The sequence below is a fragment of the Mytilus edulis genome, chromosome 8 (genome assembly GCF_963676685.1).
Source record: "Mytilus edulis chromosome 8, xbMytEdul2.2, whole genome shotgun sequence".
NCBI classification, from domain to species: domain Eukaryota; kingdom Metazoa; phylum Mollusca; class Bivalvia; order Mytilida; family Mytilidae; genus Mytilus; species Mytilus edulis.
Window position 1 is genome coordinate 70357017 of NC_092351.1, and position 23178 is coordinate 70380194.

Below are 23178 nucleotides of genomic sequence, written 5' to 3' on the forward strand. Positions count from 1 at the left end.
AAACTCACATGTTATCTGCACCTTCATGGTAAAAACTCAAAGATGTCATCTTCACCTACAGGATAAAAGCTCAGATGTTATCTGCATCTTTAGGATAGAAAGTCAGCCTTTATCTACACCTACAGGATAAAACCTCACAGATGTTATCTGCACCTACATGATAAAACTCAGATGTTATTTAACTGCACCTACATGATTAAAACTGTTATCTGCACCTACAGGATAAAAACTCACAAACGTTATTTATCTACACCTACATGGTAAAGACTCACTGATGTTAACTACCTACATGATAAAAACTCAGATGTTATCTGTACCCACATGACAACACTCAAAGATGTTATTCATCTGCACCTACATGATAAAAACTCACAGATGTGATCATACCTCCATGATACAAACTGATTTGCACCTACATGATAAAAACTCACGATGTTGTTAGCACCTACATGATAAAAATTCACAGATGATATCTGCACCGTAATGATAAAAAATCACGATGATATCTGTAACTACGATGATAATACACAGATGATATCTGAACATACATGATACAAATTAAAGGGTTGAAATCTAATCCTTCATGATGAAAGTTCTCAGGATCATGTCTGCAATTTGCATGATAAAAACTCAAGATGATATTTGCGCTATACAAGGTAAAAACTCATCATGATACATGCACCTGCATTTCGCAATAATATTTGCAATTACATGATAAATACTTGCCCTATGATATATGCATGTTATAAACAAACAGGCTGATATCTGCACCTACATGATAAAACTAACAGATGTTATGCATCTGCACCAAGAGGAAAAAAATCACAGATGTGATCATAGTTTTACCTCCATGATAAAAACTGATTTGCACCTACATGATAAAAACTCACGATGATATCTGCACCAACATGATAAAAACTCACATGATATTTGCGCTATACAAGGTAAAAACTCATGCATGATACATACACCTGCATGATAACAATTCGCAATTATATTTACAATTACATGATAAAAACTTGCCCTATGATATATGCATGTTATTAACAAACAGGATGATATCTGCACCTACATGATAAAAACTCACAGATGTTATCTGTACCCACATGATAAAACTCACAGATGTTATTCATCTGCACCTACATAATAAAAACTCGAAGATGTGATCATACCTACATGATAAAAACTCACGATGTTATTAGCACCTACATGATAAAAATTCACAGATGATATCTGCAACTACATGATAATACAAATTCAGATGATATCTGAACCTACATGATACAAATTAAAGGGATGATATCTAATCCTTCACGATGAAAGTTCTCAGGATCATTTCTGCAATTTACAAGATAAAAAATCTCACGATGAAATTTGCGTTATACAAGGTAAAAACTCGTGATGATATCGGCACCTACATGATAACAATTCCACGAAGATATTTGCACCAACATGATAAAAACTCAAGATGATATTTGCGCTATAAAAGGCAAATACAAGGTCATTTTATGGCCCTTTGTAGCTTGCTGTTCGGTGTGAGCCAAGATTCCGTGGTGAAGACTTTACTTTGACCTGTAATGGTTTACTTTTACAAATTGGACGGAGAGTTGTCTCATTTGCACTCGTACAACATCTTCTTAAATCTAATCAATAACAATATCCTTTATAGAAAAAGTATAGGACAAACGGTTTAATGATTTAGTTGTTAAGGCATGATCATGTTACTTATCAACTGAACCAAAGCTCACACTTGATCTTTAACTTCTAACAACGTGCTCTTCCGGAATACGTATGAAATATTTGCCACTGGATTTAAGCAAAGACACGCCAATCAATGGTTTAAACTTATACCGTGAACTTAATAAACTAGTATATATATATACGTATACGGCAAAAGGTGGACAATATCTAAGGAAGCCCATTTAGGAACACCCAAAAATATATATTTGAATTCGAAATCACGAATTTAAATCGTAATCACGAATTGCATAATTCGTTATAACAGATTAAATTCGCGAACAGTTTTTGTAATTCGTAATTACAAATCAAATTCGTTATCACAATTTTTTTTTGTAATTCGTGATAACAAATTTAATTCTTCCATTCGTGGTAACGATTTTAGTTTGTTATTTCGAATTCAAATTGTATTTTTGGAATTTTTGGAGCTTCCGTACGTAGGTTATGCAGCCTTTGATCATAGCTTGAAACCAGTGAAATGCATCGATCATTGTTACGCTATAATCAGACGATGTATTGCATCACATCAAATGTATTTACGGCTACAGAAGCGTCACATCAAATGTATTTACTATAAAAACCAACCACTCAGTTTTTACAACAGAGCGAAACTTAATTAGAAGTGTTTTTTATGGAAAGTTGTTATAATATAATATACGATGTCAAAATACATGAAATCGGCAATGGATCCATATAGTACGGATATACGTCTTCTAAAGATCAACATGTAGTTGAACTTTTATGCACGGATATTTCATTTTGGCCAATGAACTACACAGAAATGCATGGTTTGTGAAAATGAGGTTAAGATCGACAAGAATACATAATAGTGATGTAGTTTATTATCAAGCACTATATACAAATTTCACTTCGTCGAATATTCAAATTCGTGGTTTTCCTATACCCTTGAAATCAACGAAAATTGGTACCCAAAGAATAATAATGTATCCATATAGTTTTACGTGAAACTTAAAGATTTCTAAATTACAAAATTACGAAAAATTGAAGGTCGTAGTTTGGCCAGTTGTTATTTACATCTTTCGTCTTCGAAGGATAGCTGTCGTACCTCATCGCCGTATTTTTAAACTAACATAATTTTATGGTCACGAAAAAGATGACAAGTCAGGTTAACGCCGGGTATCCAAATTGGCAGCACATACGAAATCTGATTTCTGAAAATGAATGTAATAAAGAAATATGCGTCTAAAAGTCTCAGTATCTGTGACCTTAAAAATAAACACAGAAATATGGAGCGCTAGCACTAAGGGTGAATTTATGGTGTGGTTTAACAAATCTACTAGCTAGTTATATTTTTTAAAATGTTAAAACAATCGGTTGTATTATGTACTATGATGTGGCAAAAAGACCTTCACATGCTTCATGCTAGCGAGCAACTGTTTTTTACATGATAATAATTATCTTTAAAAAGCACGTCCTTGACTATTTTAGGCTGTAAAAGTCTTAAAAACAAAGGTGGCCGATGACCTCTGGAGACGTTCAGGTGGTCAACGTACATTTAATTACTACATTAGGTTGTCACACATTACAATATAATTAAAATGTCTTCATAACGGTAATTATGGCATTAAACTGAAATGTTTCCTTTTAGACCACAATAAATATTAAAAAGTAAGAATGCTTTAAGTCAACTATAATAATAAAAAATGTATACATACAAATGAATGATGTACTATACCCAAATAATTGAAGACGTGTCTGAGAAATATTGAAAAGCTGTGAAAAGGTCTGAGGAAAACGAACGTGCATGTCTCTCATTGTATGGCATCAAGTTAAATTTCTAGACATTGTGGAAAACAAAGCAGCTGCATAAAACTGGAAAAGGCGGAATAAGTGTATACCTGGAATGCAGAAAGGATTAAATCGATTGAGGAAGTTTACTCTTTTAATAAAACTTCATATGCTATAGTAGTTGCACATTGGCAAGGAATATATATATGTTTTATTTTGAGACGGTGCCTCACAACATTTGAACTTTTCTGCATGTGCACCTCCTTTTCAAACAAGGAGTTGAACGGATTTTGGAACAAGAAAACGTACTGTACAGTTAGATTTATTATAAATACATTGCTATGTACATGGTTGTTTGTGTGTAAACAGTTTAATATGACAAATTGTACACCACAGCGAAGTGATGAATAATGTTTCTATATATAAAATAGTGTAACTAAAAATAACTACAATTCATTGAAACTGTTGAGAGTTAAGTATATTTTTAGTTTAATCTTATCAGTGGTTGAATTAAATTCGAACTTTGGGATATATGATAATATATAAGTTCTATAGATTAAGGTAAGACATTTGGAAATCTATTGCTTATACTAATTTACACTTGATTTTAGCAGCAGATTATATCATATTCGTAAAATTATCATATTTCCATGGAGATGAAAAAAATCTTTGAAAATTTTATACTGATTTTCTACCAATCTTTAAGGTATACGATTAAGGCCGAACAAAAATAATGTTTAGTTAAATTGTTTTGATTCTACAAATGCCAATTTTTAAATGTAATAAATGTTTTATGAATAATATTAATAACAATTATTATGACAATAACCAAATTAAATGTAATTTGAATTTCACTCACTGTGTAACTGTTCATATCTCAAGTATGTGTAAACATTTTAGTTATATTTATTATATTGTGAGAAAATGCGTAAGTGAAAAATTATATAAAAAAATATCGTCCGCACTTATAACTTAATCACAAAATATGGTTTACTACTACTAAATATAAATTTGACATTGTTCTTTTAGAAATTATTTCCGTGGTGTTGGTTGAAATTTGAATCTTTGTTATTTTAGTGTTAACAAGTACAAAACAGAATATTTGCATTAAAATTATGCATTTATGTTAACATGATAAAAGGTCTTGATTGAAGCATTCACAGATCAGTATTATTTCTTTCTTGTATTCTTAATGTTCTTTTGTCAATTAATCTAATTCGGCTGGTTTCCGGTCATTGGTCTAGTTGTTTTCTCTTTGACACATTCACCATTTCCATTCTCAGTTTTATTTCCTTACCAACTTGCGGTACGACGTTATTTTAAAAGACGAACAGTTGCTCCCGCATCTATATATTAAGGACACATTTCTAATGTTCTTTTACTTGTCAAGTTGAAGGGAAAATTGTCATAAATTAAATAAAAATAATCACAATTGCATGATACTCTTATAGACTCCACTCATGTTGGAAAACGACGGAGGACAATTTGTAGAACACATCTGTCCTTTCAGAGCTAAGGTATTAATTTACCCCATTTTAGCGAAAATATTTGCCAACTTTCATGTCAGATTTTATGCCAATTTTAGCGCAAAACATTTTCATAAATTTTTCAGTTGCAAAACCTAAAGTTTTTACTGCCCATTTTAGGAAGCAGAAAATTAATGTTAAAATGTCATATTCGATTAAAAGCAACACTATAAAAGGCGTCATATGCTGTACAATAAAACCAACGATTACGTTAGAACTAGAAATCCGTTCTAGCCTGGGATTTATATGACAGTGATCTTATATGATGGGTTTTTGGTATATCCAATATAAATTGATCATCCAATTGCAGTTAGAATTGATGATTGCAGTAAAAACTGATGCGTCTCCTTATCTTGTTTGTACTGTCGTTTATATATATATCGATGTTTCTCGTTATATCTGTTGTTGTTTGTATGTCGATGATAGAATCCAAGAAACTGGATTAACGTAAACGGCCGGTGTCTGTTATAGAATTTGTATAATGGGATATCAAGACTCTTGGCCAATATTTGTTCTTTTGGAATAGCACACTACTCAATTATGACCAAAGTTTATGTGAAACATCGATTTTTTTATTACCAGTATTTTTTAAATATAAATGCAAACAACTTTAAAAGCAAAATACAATAAATTAGTCCTGTATTAGTACTCGGTATATGTATTATCAAACTCGGTAAATTTTGCCAAAAAAATAGCTATCGAAATTGTGGTGTGACGGTTTATTCTGGTGCTGAAATGAACCATAATGTAAAGAATATTCAATATGTCGACGCTAATATGTTTAATAATTCCGTCGCCAAAATGTCCAACACGAAGAGTGCATATTTTATTTAGATAAACTCTATCATAGATACCAGGATTAAATTTTGTATTTACGCCAGACGCGCATTTCGTTTACAAAAGACTCATCAGTTAAGCTCGAATCCAAAAAAGTTTAAAAGGCCAAATAAAGTACGAAGTTGAGCATTGAGGAAAATTCCTAAAAGTGATCAAATTAGTCTTCTATACATAATAAAACATTACGTTTTTATTCAGTAATGTTCACATTTTTCAAAAAGTTTAAACATAAATGATTCGTCGAATTATAATTATACATGTATATGTTTACAATGTCAAAAATTACTGCGCACTAAAAATTCCAGAAAAAAGTTTCACTACATTTTCCAAGATTATTACATATGTAAACGATCAAAAGACATCCTAAAATTACAAAGTGAAGAAGTGATTTTTATTTCAATTTAATTGATCGTATTTAAAAAGCTGTACTGACTTCTGAAGGTTGACAAAACATTTCTTTATTAAATAAAAATTGTCTTTGACAATAACAAAATGTGGTATAAAACAATTCGAATCGACTGGTGTGGCCAAACATATGTCAAATTATGTTATAGTAAAATCATGAATTGCCAAAGACGAAATGTTAATATAATTCATGTAAGACCCTATGACATTACTATTTTGGTCGACAATATATTGACATGTACGAACTTCTGTAATTAGATTTTAAGATTTAAGATGTAATTAGATAAGAATTAAGATAACAAGTGCATGGTTGATATGTCATAACATTCATAAAAATATAGAGACAACTATAGGAGAAAACAAGGAGAATTAAGAAAAGACAAACGTCAGTCATAAAATACTACGAAAACAATTAAACCAATTCGTATCTGTACTGTAATGCTCGTTACTGAACATTACATTCATAAATATATAGAGACAACTATAGGACAAAACAAGGAGAAGAAAAGACAAACGTCGGCAGTCAAAAAATGCTACGAAAACAATTAAACCAATTCGTATCTATATATACTGTAATGCTCGTTACTGGACATTGCATTCATAAAAAATATAGAGACAAAATTATAACTATAGGCAAAACAAGGAGAAGAAAAGACAAACGTCAGTCAAAAAATACTACGAAAACAATTAAACCAATTCGTATCTATACTGTAATGCTCGTTACTGAACATTAGTACAGATAGTACTGTAACTGGATTTCGCATGTATATATACGTGCTGGAAATAATACATGCAGGCATTATATATTTCAAGTCATCTAATATAGAAATTGTTACTGTTCTTAAAGAGGAGATGGTAAATATCACTTGAATTTACTTTATTCTGGTTAGTATACTTACAATCCTTCAATCTTATCTAAAATTCACGTTCATATTAATTGTAAAGTAAGGTATGAACAACATGTCTGCGCATTTTGTCTCAAAATTGTAATTTGAAAGAATTTTGAAAACAGTTTGTGCTTATTAAAAAATATGTCTGATTTTGAGAAGGACATTCTTAAATAAAACCAGTATTTTATTTGTATATACATGTTATACAACAGATAAAACCAATCCCAAATACTAAATTCCTCCGGGAGAAAAAAATAAACGCACATGGAAACCCAAAATACAACGAACAACACATGTTTTATTCTTGTCATTTTTAATAGATATAAGATGTGGTATGAGTGACAATGAGACAACTTGGCTCTACATCTAAGTCAGAATTTATAAAAGTAAACCATTATAGGTCAAAGCACGTTCTTCGACACGGAGCCTGACTCACACCGAACAGCAAGCTTTAAAGGGCCCCCAAAAATTACCCCATTGAAATTGGAAAACCAACGGTCTAATCTATATACAAAACGAAAAGCATATTTTATGAACTTTTTGATGCTTGCATTTCATTCAGGTTTTTTTAAACAACACTCTAATTTTGTCACTGCGAGTGAAACTAATGAACTGACCCTACCTCGTCACAAATTTAAAGATCTGAAATATATATTTTGTTTTAAAACAGAAGGTATTCCCGTAAGAGATCAAAATGTTAATTATGTACTTCCCTTTTCAAAATTTAATATTGAAGTTCTTTTAAAAACGCTTCCAAGTTTAACCAGTTTCATTTTCAAAATAAAATTCTCCCAACAATAAAAAGTATTGTGTTCATGCAAGATTGGATTGATATCCAAAGTCATTGAAAGCTAACGACATCTTCAATTTATAAACACTTTTTGATTTATGCAAGGATTTGTATAGTCTTATATACAAATCCTTGATTTTAAGTCGTTAATTGAATCTTTTATTTTTTTTTATCTACAATTGGTATCATTATTTAATACCAATAATAAAAAAATATTTTTATCAATCTTTAAAATATGATACAAAAAGGTAACGTATGCGCTTAATTTGTATGGGTGTCTTTCGACATCTACGATTGTAGACAAAAGGTCCAGATTGTAAATCAAGTCAGCTAAATTTTATGTAGGAATGCAATTTTAAAGTAAAACGACTTTCTATTTCATCGACCTTATTTATAAAATTTGAACTTATAAAAACTGATAATAAAACAACGATTAAATGCTTAAATTCTTTTTTTAAATTATAGTATTGAGAGGAAGATAGATCTGAAATAGTATAATTTCTATAAGATACTATATTATAGCACGAAAGCACGTATATATATATAACTATATTTTTTTAATGATATTTCGACAGCATTTTCTACGAGAAATCGTCTCGTATTTTATTTCACAATTCTGATATTTAATATAAAAATAAAGAGATGTGATGTAATTGCCAATTAGAGACAACTGTATCCACCCAAGTTCAAATGAAGAGCAATTATAGGCAACAGTACGGCCTTCAACAATGGAAACAATCCTATACCTTAATGTCGGCTATAATACGGTGGCTATAAAAGGTCCAGACATGAAAAATGAAAAAAAAAAACAATAAGAAAATCAATAGCCCTAAATATAACAAAATAATTTACGAAAAAGGAATATGACAGACACGAACCTACGACAACCTAGCACACAAAAAATATGACGGGGTTAAAAATGTCTTTGAGCACTAAAACCTCCCACAGCCTGGCTAAGTTGAATATATCTACATTTACTACCCATCAAATAAAAATGGGTCCCGTAAACATGGACAGTTATGGCTATGAATAGTTTACATGCACAATTTTTCATTATTGCGTACGTGAAAGTCTTTTCAATGTCTGTGTACTGATTTCAGCAAAACAATAAACAGAATCAAATGTCAATTAATACACCTCTTACGGATTTCGTATAAACATTCTTAGAAAAGCATGACCATTAGTACAATACAAGATAAGAATCGTTCTGAGTAAAATATTAACTATGAGTCTAGATGAGGCTGGTTCAAATTAACTATTTAATCAGATTTTATCGTGAATGTAATGTCTTCTTTCCCGACAATGGGGCACATTTCTCATTTTATGTCTTCATTAATATACGAACTATTTCCTGAATATTTTCAAATCTTTAAAATATGATAAAAGAATAGTTCAACTTAAATTACTTGAGTTTTACAAGGTATTCCTAGATTATAATGACATGTTTTTTACCTAATACATGTATATTCAAAAACATTAATATCATATTCTGGGAATATTTGCCAAGGACATAGAAGTAAAATAGCAAATAAACATCAAGATAACATTAATGATAAATGTTTTTAAAGCGTTTTCGTGACATTTGTATAACACAGAGAGATGGTCTTATCCGAATACAATTTTGTTATTAAAAGGGAGTAAACATAGCTTCCACGCAACGAGAACATAACAATTAATTATGTTTAAAAAAATAATAGTTTTTCTTTCAAGGTTAAAAAGGATACAAAAGTACTTAAAACTGTTTTTTTAAAATGTATTTATTACAACGAGAAACAAGGGTGGATATACACCTTATTTACAAGGGTGGATATACACCTTATTTACACTAAAACCAATCCACATATTGACCGTTTTTGATGTTTTTCCTTTTCGTTTGTTTTTCCTAGAATAAAAGAGATAGCTTCTGGTCTTATAATACATATACTTTTCTCCTTAAAAATAGTGCTGATAGCTCTACAAAATATTTGGTTTGAAATCGCATGTTGTTTATTTTTGTTTGTTTCTGTTTAAATTTCTAGATTTGACTTGAAGGAAGTTACTGAGTGAAACGATATCATGGGAAGTTAAGTAGGACAAATTTTCAACAAAAATCAAATAATTAATTTAGGAATTAGAAATCGTACGGAAAAAAGTATAACATATTGTTTAAGTTTTAGGTTCAGAGTTTGCGGCGGCAATCCGCTCTAGAGACAGTTTTTTTTTATCGAGATTGGCTGCAAATTCCCTAAAAACTTATTCCTACATTTAGAATCAACTTTTTTTTTTGAAAATGGTAAAATTGAATCGCATCACCAAAGACATTATGTCTCTAACATCACGTTGCTAAGCTATAAGTTTCAGTTGATACAGGTGCACTATCCAAAGGAGCCAGGTTCAGTAAGACCCCTTTTTGGCCCCAAAATATAGCAGTTTTACAAAATTGTGCAAATGTAATCGTTAAGCTATTTGTTGGAAAGTAGAATGATTCTGCTACATAAATATGGGTTGTTTTTGACAATACAATGCACATATACCCGGTACTAGCTTCATTAAGTCATGCTAAATTACTGAAATCTTCACAATTTTAACATTTTAGTTAAATTTTAGACGGTTTCCGTCTTAAATGAAAGTGGCCGCATTCGTGTTCATTCATAATATTGAAATGTAAGTTGTATTTGATGATAATACATAATATATATAAAGGTTGAGGATGAACACGGATGCGGCCACTTTCGTTTTTGACAAAAACCATCTGAAAAGTGACGATTTTTGGCATATTTGATAATTTTTCATATTTAAGCTTGAATAGGAGCGTTTTTAATTCAGTTAAAATCTGTCACATAAACTAATTGAATCAATTGAAATAGACACTTAAGTGTTTAAAAAGTGTCTAAAATATTTCGTAAGATGAACTTAAAAATTGAGGCCAAAATCGTCCCTTACCGGACCTACTCCTTTATCTCCTAAAACTGTCAAATTCAAGGGAATATTTCGTTTCTTCCCATTTTTTGATGTGATTCACTATGATTTGTGATTTACTGGTATTGGTTTACATTTTCACAAAGTTGGAACCGGGATTACTGGGGACTGATGTGGTGCAAATTGGCAAAATTGATGACATCGTATATATATATTATGAATAGTTCCTTCTGCAGATCAATGATTATGAAGAGGATGAATATTTTCAACATACAAATATTTCATGTATATCAATGTTAAGACAGTTTCACATCTTGATTTTCATCTAAAAATTAGGGTCGGCCGAGTTCTAAGCTTTACAAAAGAGATTGTTTACATTTTAAATTCCCGTTGTCAATTTGTCAACTTCCCATTTATGTGTGCCAATATTCCAGCAGCCGGCATGAGTATGGATTATAACACACATTTGGTACGATACTCCCGGTCTTGTGCCTCATATCATGATTATACCCCGACATAAGGTTCTGGCTAGCAATGAATCTAAGTTTGAAAACTCTTAATGGTAAAGTAAACTAGAGGCTCGCAAGAGCCTGTGTCGCTCACCTTGGTCTTTGTGCATATTAAACAAAAGACACAGATGGATTCATGACAAAATTGTGTTTTGGCGTTGGTGATGTGTTTGTAGATCTTATTTTACTGAACAATCTTGCTGCTTACATTTATCTTTATCTATAATGAACTTGGCCCAGAAGTGACAGTGGAAAATATTTTGTAAAAATTTACCAAAATTTACAAAATTTATGAAAATTGTTAAAAATTTACTATAAAGGGCAATAACTCCTTAAGGGGTCAATTGACACGTTAGTCATGTTGACTTTCTTTGTAGCCTTAACTTTGCTGTACATTATTGCTGTTTACAGTTTATTTCTATCTATAATAGCATTCAAGATAATAACCAAAAGCTTCATTTTTTTCTTAAAATTACAAATTCAGGAGCAGCAACCCAAAAACAAGTTGCCAAATTGGTCAGAGCCGTTAGATCTTGACCTAATGACCTAATGAACACTTTTATTTAGTCAGATTTGCTCTAAATCCTTTGGTTTCAGAGATATGAGCCAAAAACTGCGTTTTATCCTATGTACTATTTTAGCCATGTCAGCCATCTTGGTTCGCGGGCTGGGTCATCAGACACATTTTTTAAAACTTCAGGATAGGTGAGCTTAAAACCAATCTTTGATCCATCAAAATTTGGTTGACCATTATAGAATGTCCTTCTTGTCGAAGCCACAATCCCGCCTTCGTTTCCTCGATTGTGGCATCACAGGATGTGACTTTTAGCAATTGTTAACCCAACACGACCAACACAACAGGTTCCACTATTGAAGCAGTAACTTCTATAGTCCGGAGTTCGTTCTCTGTTTTGGTAGGGCCGGTTAGTGTTCTATCTTGAGTTTCTTCGTGCAGTGTTTTGCAGACGTGTTCGTCCTTTCGTTCTTATGTATTTCCCCGACTTTTGTATTGTCCCTTTAAAAATGTATCTTCACCCTTTTCTATATTAATGTTGCCTTGGTAACCGACATTCAGTGAAAAATAAGACTAATTCATGAAATATGTATCTCTGTCGGAAAGTAGCAAACTTGGTCGCGCATATACATAGTATTAAACAACAGAGACATGTTCACTCCATGAATGAACCCATGAAATCAGATCACAGTAATTCTGAAGAAAAGATCGTACCGTTTGCCATATATTTGTGTGTATGGAAATACCAGTCAGATCCTGAATCTATACTCACAATCCAAAAAGGTACAACTTGTATATGTTTTATATTAAAATATACATGCAAATCTGGCATGATCCTCCTCTTTCGTTTGGGAGTTGAATATTTTTAAATTAAATTTCATATACTCACCATACAAAGGAGGCCAACGGTATGTTTTATCGTCAAAATTACTAGACAAGAAATTGAGGCATGAACCTCCTCTTTCTTGGAGAGTTAAATATTTTTAAATTAATTTTCTTCAATAGTTCAAGTAAATATAGGACTTATTCTGTTTGCTCTTGTCCTTGTTTTCCAGAGTATATAGACAGAGCATCATCATGAACTGATTAGTAATCGTGACAGTAACCGGCACAACACGAACTGATGGAATTAAATTGAACTATTATAGAAAATTTATTGGCTTTTCACTTTCAGAAGTTGCACCCTCCCCACTTTTCAGCCCAGCTCTGGTCTGCTATATACCCCTGTCTGTAATAAGAGATGCACGTATAGTCCCCGTTGGAATGCCGGCCAATATATGTTACCACTCATGTGACGTGTTGAAGTTTAGTTAAAAATTATGAATAAATTCATGATAAGATCAAGGAACAAATTTGCTTTAAAAAGGAAACCTATAGATTATGATATCGTTAACTCGATTATAGGTATATGTGAGGGTGGTAATAGGGAACCTTCGTGACGAATACCGGTAAACATTCTTGCTGAATGATGTTAACGGTAATTTTTGGCACATGATGATAAAATATGCAATTTCTTTTAAACGATAAAAAAAATCGAATGATTTTGACGAATCACGTTAATTTTTCTCAAAATAACGGTAAAGCTGGGGTCACACATTTACGATTTTTACTGCCGTTCTTGACAGGACCATTCCCGATTAAAATTTATTAAAAGTCTGATCAAGATCCTATGAATCGTGGATGGAATTTCAAACTTTAATTAAAATTTGTAAAAAAAAATTATTTAATCACGACACAATCAGATATTGTTCAGGCAGCGTCGATATTCAACCGTTCCAAGCGAATTTATCCCGATAATCCCGTTCTAAATCCGCTTCTAATCCGATTTGTATCTTTCGCCAGGTAAAATTCGACCGAGTCTGTCACGACTGCGTCACGATTCTACCGAATGTAATCCGACAGAGATCAGATAGTGACAAGACAGTGAACCGACGCTGACGGAAGTTATCCGTTCGAAAACTGTCGGCATACTCGGGATGATCAGGTACTGTCGGAACGTAATCCTATCACGGTCCGCTCTATCGCATTGCAAACGGCTTTGTCTGGTCTCAGTCGTACTGTATTCTGTAATTGTCAGGACTCTGGCGTGGGTATCATTGACGAATTTAAAATCAATAACGGGACTATTTCGGAACGGTTTCGGCAAAAACGGTTCGCAATCGAAAAGATCTGGATGCAATCTGGACTCAATCGGCAGAAAAACAGCAATGAAAAATTTCTCCAGATCATTCCCGTTCCACAGGACACCGTCCCAAATACACAGAACATTGTTAGGAATTCGATCCGATACAGCAGAATCTGTCACGACATAGTCACGATTGTAATCCGACTAGCCGGACAAAATCGGCTTAGTTTCCCCGAATGTTACGGGATGCACCTAACTGTCGGGGTGCTTTGCCGAACTATTCGGGCCCTTCCCAGGCCCGTAGCCAGGAATTTCCAAAAGGGGGGGGGGACGTTGGACTCATGAACTCGACTTTAACAGTCACAATTTGAACAAAACGTTGACTTTAACAGTGCTTATTTGATTTCAAGGGGGAGGGGGGGTTCGTCCGAACCCCCCGAACCCCCTCCTGGCTACGGGTATGCTTCCCGACCAGTAGGAATCTGTTACGAACTAAAACGACTGCGTTCAGACAATAATAGGACATTACAGATAATTGAGGATACTAATCCGACTTTTTCACTTTTCGTGTCGTATCGCTGTCTGATCTCAAACGGGAGCAATAATCGGCAATGTGTGAACCCCGCATTACGTAACGATAATTATTTGAGACCTCTGGCGAATCACGATAAATATATTTTGGCGAATCACGATAAATATATTTTGACGAATCACGGTAAAATTAATCAATTTGAAGCTATTATATAACAATTACAGATTATAATCAAATTCTTTATCTAAACAAAACACGTAAATATACATCTTAGCATATATAGATGTAATACATCTATGATCTCAGATACATAGTGACTCGGCCTCCTTGGGATGTGTTATTTAAGTCATTTAAGATATATTAATGCCTATGATTTTATTCTCTCAGCCATTTGAGGTTTTAGCAATGCATTAATATTATTATTTATTCATTGTTATTAAATATATTAAAATTAAAAAATGTCATTGTAAAATCTTATATTCTGAGCTTTATATATTGCATGTCTTCGAAACTGAGCTGTGTCGACTCACATACTTTCAAAACATTGTATATCTTCTTTGACATGTTTGAGGAATATGATAAGTTCATCATTTATTTTTGTAAGTATTTCTTTTTTTATTTTCTCTGAGTTAAAATTCAGTAGTACACACCGTACACAGGTCAACCTGATTAACCTTACATTGATCATTGATTATGTGTATTCGGCTGTTCTATTTTTAATGCAGCCTCCCACTGGATGATCTCAATCACTCAGCCGCTTGAGACCGACACGATGGATTTACAAATCTTCTTGCTGCAAGGTAATGTCAATACTCGTACACACACATCACAAAAAGTTAAATCATGCGTGAAGAATTAAAGGACCTTTAATCTCATAGATTTCCGATTTAATTTTCAAAGTGTTGTGTATTTTAAAGGAAATGGCCGGTACATGGTAAGGTCAAGTCATGTTTTCCAAACTGTCAAAAAAATATTTACACTATTTGGATTTTTTTAAATAATTTTACTGGTGCATAACATACATGTGTGTATTTTGTAGGTTGTGACAACATAATGGGATAGTATTCGATTCAATTCTAGTAAAACAAAAATGGCCCAAAACTCTGCACACTATGAGCAGGATAAGGATGCAGTTGAACTGGACATCGAATACCAAGCTAAAAATAGAATCACGGGGACTTCCCTTCCAATTAAAAGGGGTTCTTGGCCAATTCTCTTTGAACGTGCATCTGGAAGTTGGTGGAATCCTAAATTTGATTCTAATGATTTAGAAATAGAACAGTGGAAAAGTTACCTTCCACAGACACGGAAACGATTTCAGTATGCGCTCTTCTATATTATCATAGCGTGTATCGCTTGGTGCGTATTCTTTGGAACTATAAGAAGTGATAAGTGGACATATTTTTTAGGCGGAACTTTAGCTCTGTTGGGATTTGTAGCACTCATCCTTTGGTTTTCGTACACAACCTTCTATGAAAGATTTTGTTTATATACTTCAATAATCCTAACTGTTGTGTTGTGTGCAGCAATCCTTGTGCAGTTTATATATGCGCAATCAGACTTGTCAACAATGGGTAGTTTTACTGCATCGATAGAAGTGTTATTGATAATGTACGCAGTATTGCCCATGCCACTATTCGTTGCCATTGGCATAGGTGTTACGCATTCAATATTATATGAAGTTCTCGTCGTGCTTCAGAATAAAGACATGCAGTCTGTAACATTTATTGTTGGCAAAGTTTTGCTACATTTTTGTATTCATATCATGGGCATTCACATATTTGTCATGTCTCAAGTTACACGCCGTAGTACTTTTTGGAAAATAGGTCAGTCAGTAATGGCAAAACGAGATTTACAAATTGAAAAACAGATCAAAGAAAAAATGATCCACTCTCTCATGCCTCCGAAAGTGGCATTAGAAGTGATGGATTCACAGCGTAGTAATCCTGATGAAGAAGTAGATGATGGGAGAGAGACAAAACATAAGCATCATGAGAAGGGAGAGATCATTTTCAGACCATTTAATATGAGTTCAATGGAAAATGTTAGCATTTTGTTTGCTGATATTGTTGGTTTTACAAAAATGAGTTCAAATAAAACAGCTGAACATTTGGTAGGTCTCCTGAACGATCTCTTTGGAAGGTTTGATAAGTTGTGCACTGAGTGTGGCTGTGAAAAAATTAGTACATTAGGTGATTGTTACTACTGTGTGTCCGGCTGTCCAGAACCAAAGGCTGATCATGCTCAGTGCTGTGTAGAGATGGGGCTTGGCATGATCAAAGCTATCAAGCAATTTGATAAGGATAATAATGAATCTGTCGACATGAGAGTTGGTGTTCATACTGGTACCGTTCTCTGTGGTATAGTTGGCACCAGGAGATTTAAGTTTGACGTTTGGTCTAATGATGTCACTCTTGCTAATACCATGGAATCTTCAGGAGTTCCTGGCAAAATTCACATTTCTGATGCATCGTACGATTTTTTGAAAGATGAATATGAAGTTGAAGATGGACCTGATGTTCAAGGTAATCAATCACCACACAAAAATTTGAATTTGTTTTTGTTTTTGCATATAAATTTTAATTATTTAAGTTCCTGTTGAAAAATTATAGAACCCCGAGTCAAAAGTCGGTAATCAGGTAATATGAAAATGGACAATTGCAAGTTACATGTAGAACTCACAATTCAGAAAGTTTCAATTATCAGGAATCTCTTTTGAACACATGAAATTTAATTTATACATTCTAATTGTTTAGCAATGCTTTGAGGAAGTTATTTTCAATAATGCCTTATTTTCGTGCACATGTATATATGTTTATAGAATAATACATGGCCAAATCCCTATCGTGTGCTGTATCACCACGAGAAACCAATATCAGTCCTGAGGGCTGATATTGGTCGACTCGTGGTGATACAGCATGCGATAAGGATTTTGCCATGTATTATTCTGTTTATCATATATTTTAAAAGAATCAGATTCATGGGATATCCTTTTTTTTTCTAAATCGTCCGAAATTAACAGCTAGAAAAGAACGTTATTATTTTGCTTTATTTTTCCAGCTAACTTGTTTTCTATAGACTTCCTTATTTGCTTAATATCCACATCGTAATGTCCCCTCTAACCTTATTACATTCTCAATATAGGTTAAAGACCATGTATTAAAACATTGTAAAATGCATCCACTAACGATACTGTCCTATAATTTCAACTAAGATTAATATTTATCAAATAAATATCATAAGATGTACAAATGATGAAGAAATGTTTTATTGTTTATTTGGCGATGGTATTATTCATGATCATTTTGATTTTCTGACCATTCTGACGATGTGAAAAGTTTGTTATCTATTCTTACCATATTATAAAACCGTAAAAATTTCATTGTGTTTAATCCATCAGGTGATCACTGAAAACAAACTTCACGAAAAAAATGACCAAATAAACAATAAACTCCAGACATTTCTACATCTTATTGTGTCTTTTTTACTATATAAAAATCACTCGTAAAGTTGCTGGGTAATAATTTATTGGAAAAATATTGATTTTAGTTGAAATGATAGGACATTTTTTTTTTATTGGGAATTCATTTTTTCCTATGCTAGGAAATTCAGCAACTGGACGTCATAGGTCAAACGTTGACGTCATTCGAATTATGACGTCACGCCAGGTATGCGATACAGGTTTTGTTATGCGATACAGGTTTAGCTATGGGATATGGGGTACATGTATGTGATACAGGGTAGGTGATACAGAAAGGAAAAAAGAACCTTTATTAGACTAACAAAATTGCTGTATTTTGTACTAAGTACAAATGTACATGTATATGATAAATCAATTTAATACCTGATAACATGTAAGTTTTTTTTATAAAGAAAAGCATATCTCCATATGAAATGGTAAACAACACTCATCACTTGTCTTCATCGTCTTTGTATAATAATGTTTTAGTGTTTTTAGCTAAAATTTAAAGATCTCTTTTTTGGAGGCCTGAATTAACCAATATGTAATAAAAATACTATACTACAGAGGTACATTTTTTTTGTACATGTATCCTTCAGACGTCTTTATGTTTGGATTAAAAGTTACAAAATATACATGTATAATTAATGAAGTATACATACTAGGTAATTGCAATGCAAATAAAACATGTAATATATTATAATGAAATCAAATCAACATTGAAAGTAATGCTGACATTATAATCAAAATCTTATACTGTCATTGATAGCTCACTGCATGCTGGATTACATGTATTTGAAGGATGAAGGAGCTTATTTAATTTGAATACTTTTGTAAATTCTGATGATAATTTCTCAATTTTCATTTCAAAAACATGTAACATATATACATGTATCATGTATATATATGGTTTACTAAATACAAGTTGGAGAGTTGTCTCATTGTTGCTCATTCCACATCTTCTTTAATATCTATATATATATTATATATTCTGTGCTGCACCAAATAACTGAATAATGTAGTAGAACTTTTATTCCAGATTTCAACTTACATTATTATCTAAGGCCACACCAATTAAATTTCTTGTTCTACGGATTTTGGGACTCCAAAATTTGGGGCGAGCGAGCGATTTGAAAATTTTAATAAAAAAATATTTAATTTGCAAATTTTTGAGGCGAATCTTGAAAAGTAAAGGCGAGCGATTATAATTTTTTTTTGTAAACATAAAATAGTAGGTTTAGACAATATTAAAACTTGATTTATTACTTGTACTTGACATTTCTTTAGTTTCTGAAGTATTTTTTCCCTGTTCACCAAGAAATAATTAAATCTGGTCTATGTATGTGTGACTGACAATGAGACAATTCTCCATTCAAGTCATAATCAGTTTGGGGGCAACCCCTTAATGTTATAAATATCCCTTTTACATGTTTTATGAGGGATCAATATAAGTTATAATATATTTATTTGTACAAAATTTAAACATTGTTAAAGGGCTCATATTTTCTCAAAGAACTATATATCTATCTGGTATTAAATGGTCAAAACATGTCCAAGAATTTTGTAATATTCCTGGACTTTAACCATGTTAAATTAACTCATTTACTTTAACAGTTTAATATTATTCAAAATAAGTCATGTAAGTGGACCCCTCTTTTAGAAAAAGTTGTTTAAAATATGATGTAACTCTCAAAATTCTAAGTTTTCAAAGGTTTTGTATAGAAGAACTATACAAATCCTTGGTACAATGTATTTCTATTTTCTTTTTTACATCAGTAAAATGACCCCTTGTCTGTGGGAGGGTTGTTCTCAACCTGATAATAACAAGCACAGGTCAAAGTACGGCCTTTTACACAGGGGTTTGATACAGACCAAACAGCAAGCTATAAAGGACCCCAAAATTATTAGCGTACACAATTCTAACAGAAAACCAACGATCTAATTTATATATCCAAACAGGAAAATACCAATGAACAACATCAACAAACGATAACTGCTAAACGACAGGCCTCTGAATCAATCAGGACAGGTGCATAAACATGCAGAGGCTATGGATAGTTTTGTTTCGCCAGCATACAGTATAATTGCAGTTGAAGGCAAATCCTACAGAAGTTCTTTGTACTTTATTATAGCAACGAACATTTTTTGATAGGGAATAAGTAAGGGGGAAAGAAACCAATTTTTTGTCCTTTACACATATGTTACAGGTATTTCCGCTGTTATAAATTTATATCGGAGCACTCCCACTTTGGATAAATCGGTTTCATGCTGAAACAAATATTCTCACAGATATTTACACAGTGTGGTGGGGAAGCTTTTATGTTTAAAATGGTTATATACAGGTTAGACTGTGATTTTAAAAACAAATGTTGATATCTTTTTATAATATTTACAAAAAAAAATGGTACGGGAAATGGACATGATTACATTTCCGGATGCGGGAAGGGGGAATATAAAAAAATTATGTTTTGAAAAAAATAGGTGCGGGCGGGTCCGTTGAACAAGGAATCAAATTGGTGTGACCTAACATATATATATAGTAAAAATGTAAAACGTCTGAATAATAGTCAACGATCTTTCCCACAAGGGGGCTGGATCGTTACGAGTAACGATACATGTACACAGTAAATAAATTATATAAACCAAATGTACACATGTACATTGTATATACATTGTATATTGTCTGGAAAAAAAGACTATAATCAAAAGTCGGAGACAAACACAGACAAAATGCTTTATTTATATGTACATTTTACAATTGTATATATATTAGATGACTAAGAATTACAAGTATGAACATAATTTTACTATTTGTTTTAATAGTATTGTTGTATTAATTATACCCCTGCTTTAAAAAAAAAAGGGGGGGTATACTGTTTTACCTCTGTCTGTCCTTCCGTCAGTCCGTCCGTCCCATGAATATTTTTCGTCGCATTTTTCTCAGGAACTACAATACAAGGATTTCTGAAATTTGGTTTCAGGGTTTATCTAAGACAGCTATACCGTGTGATGCGTTTTCAGATTGATCACTTGACAACTTCCTGTTTACTGAACACTTGTATGATTTTACACATGATAGCCAAGTTGAAAATTTTCGTCACATTTTTCTCAGGAACAACAATACAAGGATTTCTGAAATTTGGTTTCAGGATTTATATAAGTCAGCTATACCCTGTGATGCGTTTTCAGATTCATCACTCGACAACTTCCTGTTTACCGAACACTTGCATATTTTTACACTATTAATATTATCCACTTGCGGCGGGGGTATCATCAGTGAGCAGTAGCTCACAGTTTCACTTGTTCATACTCAGATCAAAGAAATTTAAGATCTCATCCATAGTCCATGCCATTTACAAAATGTTTTGCAAACATAAATAACTGCAAGCTCTGGTTTTGAGATCTATACATTATGTAGGTGTTCAGTTTTATGAATTTCATAGTATAATGATATAACAGGGAATCATGTTTAAAATCTTTTCTTATTCAAGTACATGTACATGTCATTAATTGTATAAACGTCAGAATCAATAAAACCTTCTGTAAATTATAATTAGTTATTTTTTTTCTGTTTATAAAGAAAGAAACAAAGCTAACAATTAATTGTATGTGGCCTGGATGTGAATTGTATTGTATGAAACATTTATCTTCTTGTCCTAACCATGCTCCAGCTATTAAAGTAATGTTTTATCATAATTCCTCCTACATTTGATTAGTATAGATTTGTATGCATTATTGAACTGACCATGGCCTGTCAAGAGGTTTTGGACTTAAGGGAGACATCGCCGAAGCTTCATTACTTCTACAATGTATCACATCCAAAGAATTTCTATAATCAGGTCATATATAGTTCTTATTACAGATTATATTCAATATCTTAATAAGATTCTATGGTTCTCCATGATTGGACATATGTGGGAAAGTCACTGACCTTTTCGACTGAACGGACTTGGTGGGATGTTTTTGTTCACGATAAAGTGATGAAAAGACTGTTGCTTTTGTTACCAAATTGAAGTGTTGACAAAACCCCTAAGAAACTTATTTTGAATCAAGGACAAGTTATTGATGAGATTAATGTAGCAGACCAATTATATATAGGTTTTATACAGATGCTTTTACATTGATTTTCTGTCTGAAAGGCTAGTAAAAGATAAGATTAAGTGAAACTGTAATTGACAGGGGTTTTTACATTCTCAAAATCTCTTTAAAAAGTCAGTCTTTATTACGTCCCAGGCAACAAAGTTAAGTAGAGGCACAATAATGTTTTAGACCCGTCCATCTAGTTGTCAACATGTTATTGTTGTCTTGATAGTCATTCCATTTATTGGGAGATTGCTGTCAGATTTGATTAAGGGTTTGCACATACTGTGAAATCATTATAATGTAGGATACCAACTTTCATGGGTGTTTTTGGTAAACATGGTAAAGATAAAACTAAAATGTTTCAACTAATTTCAATTTTCTAAAAGTTCTATGTACTTTCAAATTAGCAAATCCATAACTTTAACTTATCCACCAAAGTACAAGTTTTTTCAAAAAATATTTGGTACACACGGAAATAAATGAATCCCTGGTACATGTACTTTTTTTGTGGATTAAGGACAATTTACATGTTCGTGGATATTTGATTTCTTGGTTCAGTGGAAGTCTGCATACAAGCATATAGGAAATGTGTCATTTGTTGAAGATATAATTTCGTGGTTCACCTATACCAGCATAATCCACAAAATTTGGTATCAAACAAATAATCATGAATCCATGCAATGGTATGCACTTTCACAAAAATTTTGAAAAAAAAAAAATCAACATTTTCTGAAGTATATTTATTTTAGTGGATATGAGTTGTAACATGTGATTGTTGACATTTTGTGGCAATTAGCTTGAACAAGACCAATCAAGTTCTAACAGTAATGTCTCTCAAATCCATTAATTTTCTTGTAATAAATTGCTGATCGCTGTATAAATATTTGGTTTGATTTTCACACTTGAAGTATGTTTGGTTTTGGTTTTATGTAAATAAATTGTATTGCCTTGTTTTAAGATTGTTAAGTCAATCATGTAAAATTTTTAATCCCTCAATATTTCTGACTATATGAATACATGTGTGACATTATAACTAGAATATTATATAGAATTTTCATAAGATTTAAACTTATATGGTTTTAAACGGTTCTAAGAACATGAAGAATGAAACTTATCCTTTCAG

At 32.3% G+C, this 23178-nt stretch overlaps 1 protein-coding gene across 3 annotated transcripts in view; it reads left to right on the forward strand.

Moving 5' to 3' along the window:
* Window positions 1-3439: 3439 nt before the first annotated feature.
* LOC139486158 (adenylate cyclase type 9-like) overlaps window positions 3440-23178 on the forward strand; it is a 49059-nt gene continuing 29320 nt past the window's right edge. The window contains exons 1-2 of one of the 3 annotated variants that reach the window (XM_071270933.1): window positions 3440-4047; window positions 15552-17037. In XM_071270933.1, the coding sequence (XP_071127034.1) occupies window positions 15603-17037 (1435 nt within the window). In that variant the 5' untranslated portion in view covers window positions 3440-4047; window positions 15552-15602. Of the gene's footprint in view, window positions 4048-15202; window positions 15313-15371; window positions 15447-15551; window positions 17038-23178 lie in introns of those variants that run through there. The other 2 variants (XM_071270931.1, XM_071270932.1) reach the window with 2 other exon arrangements.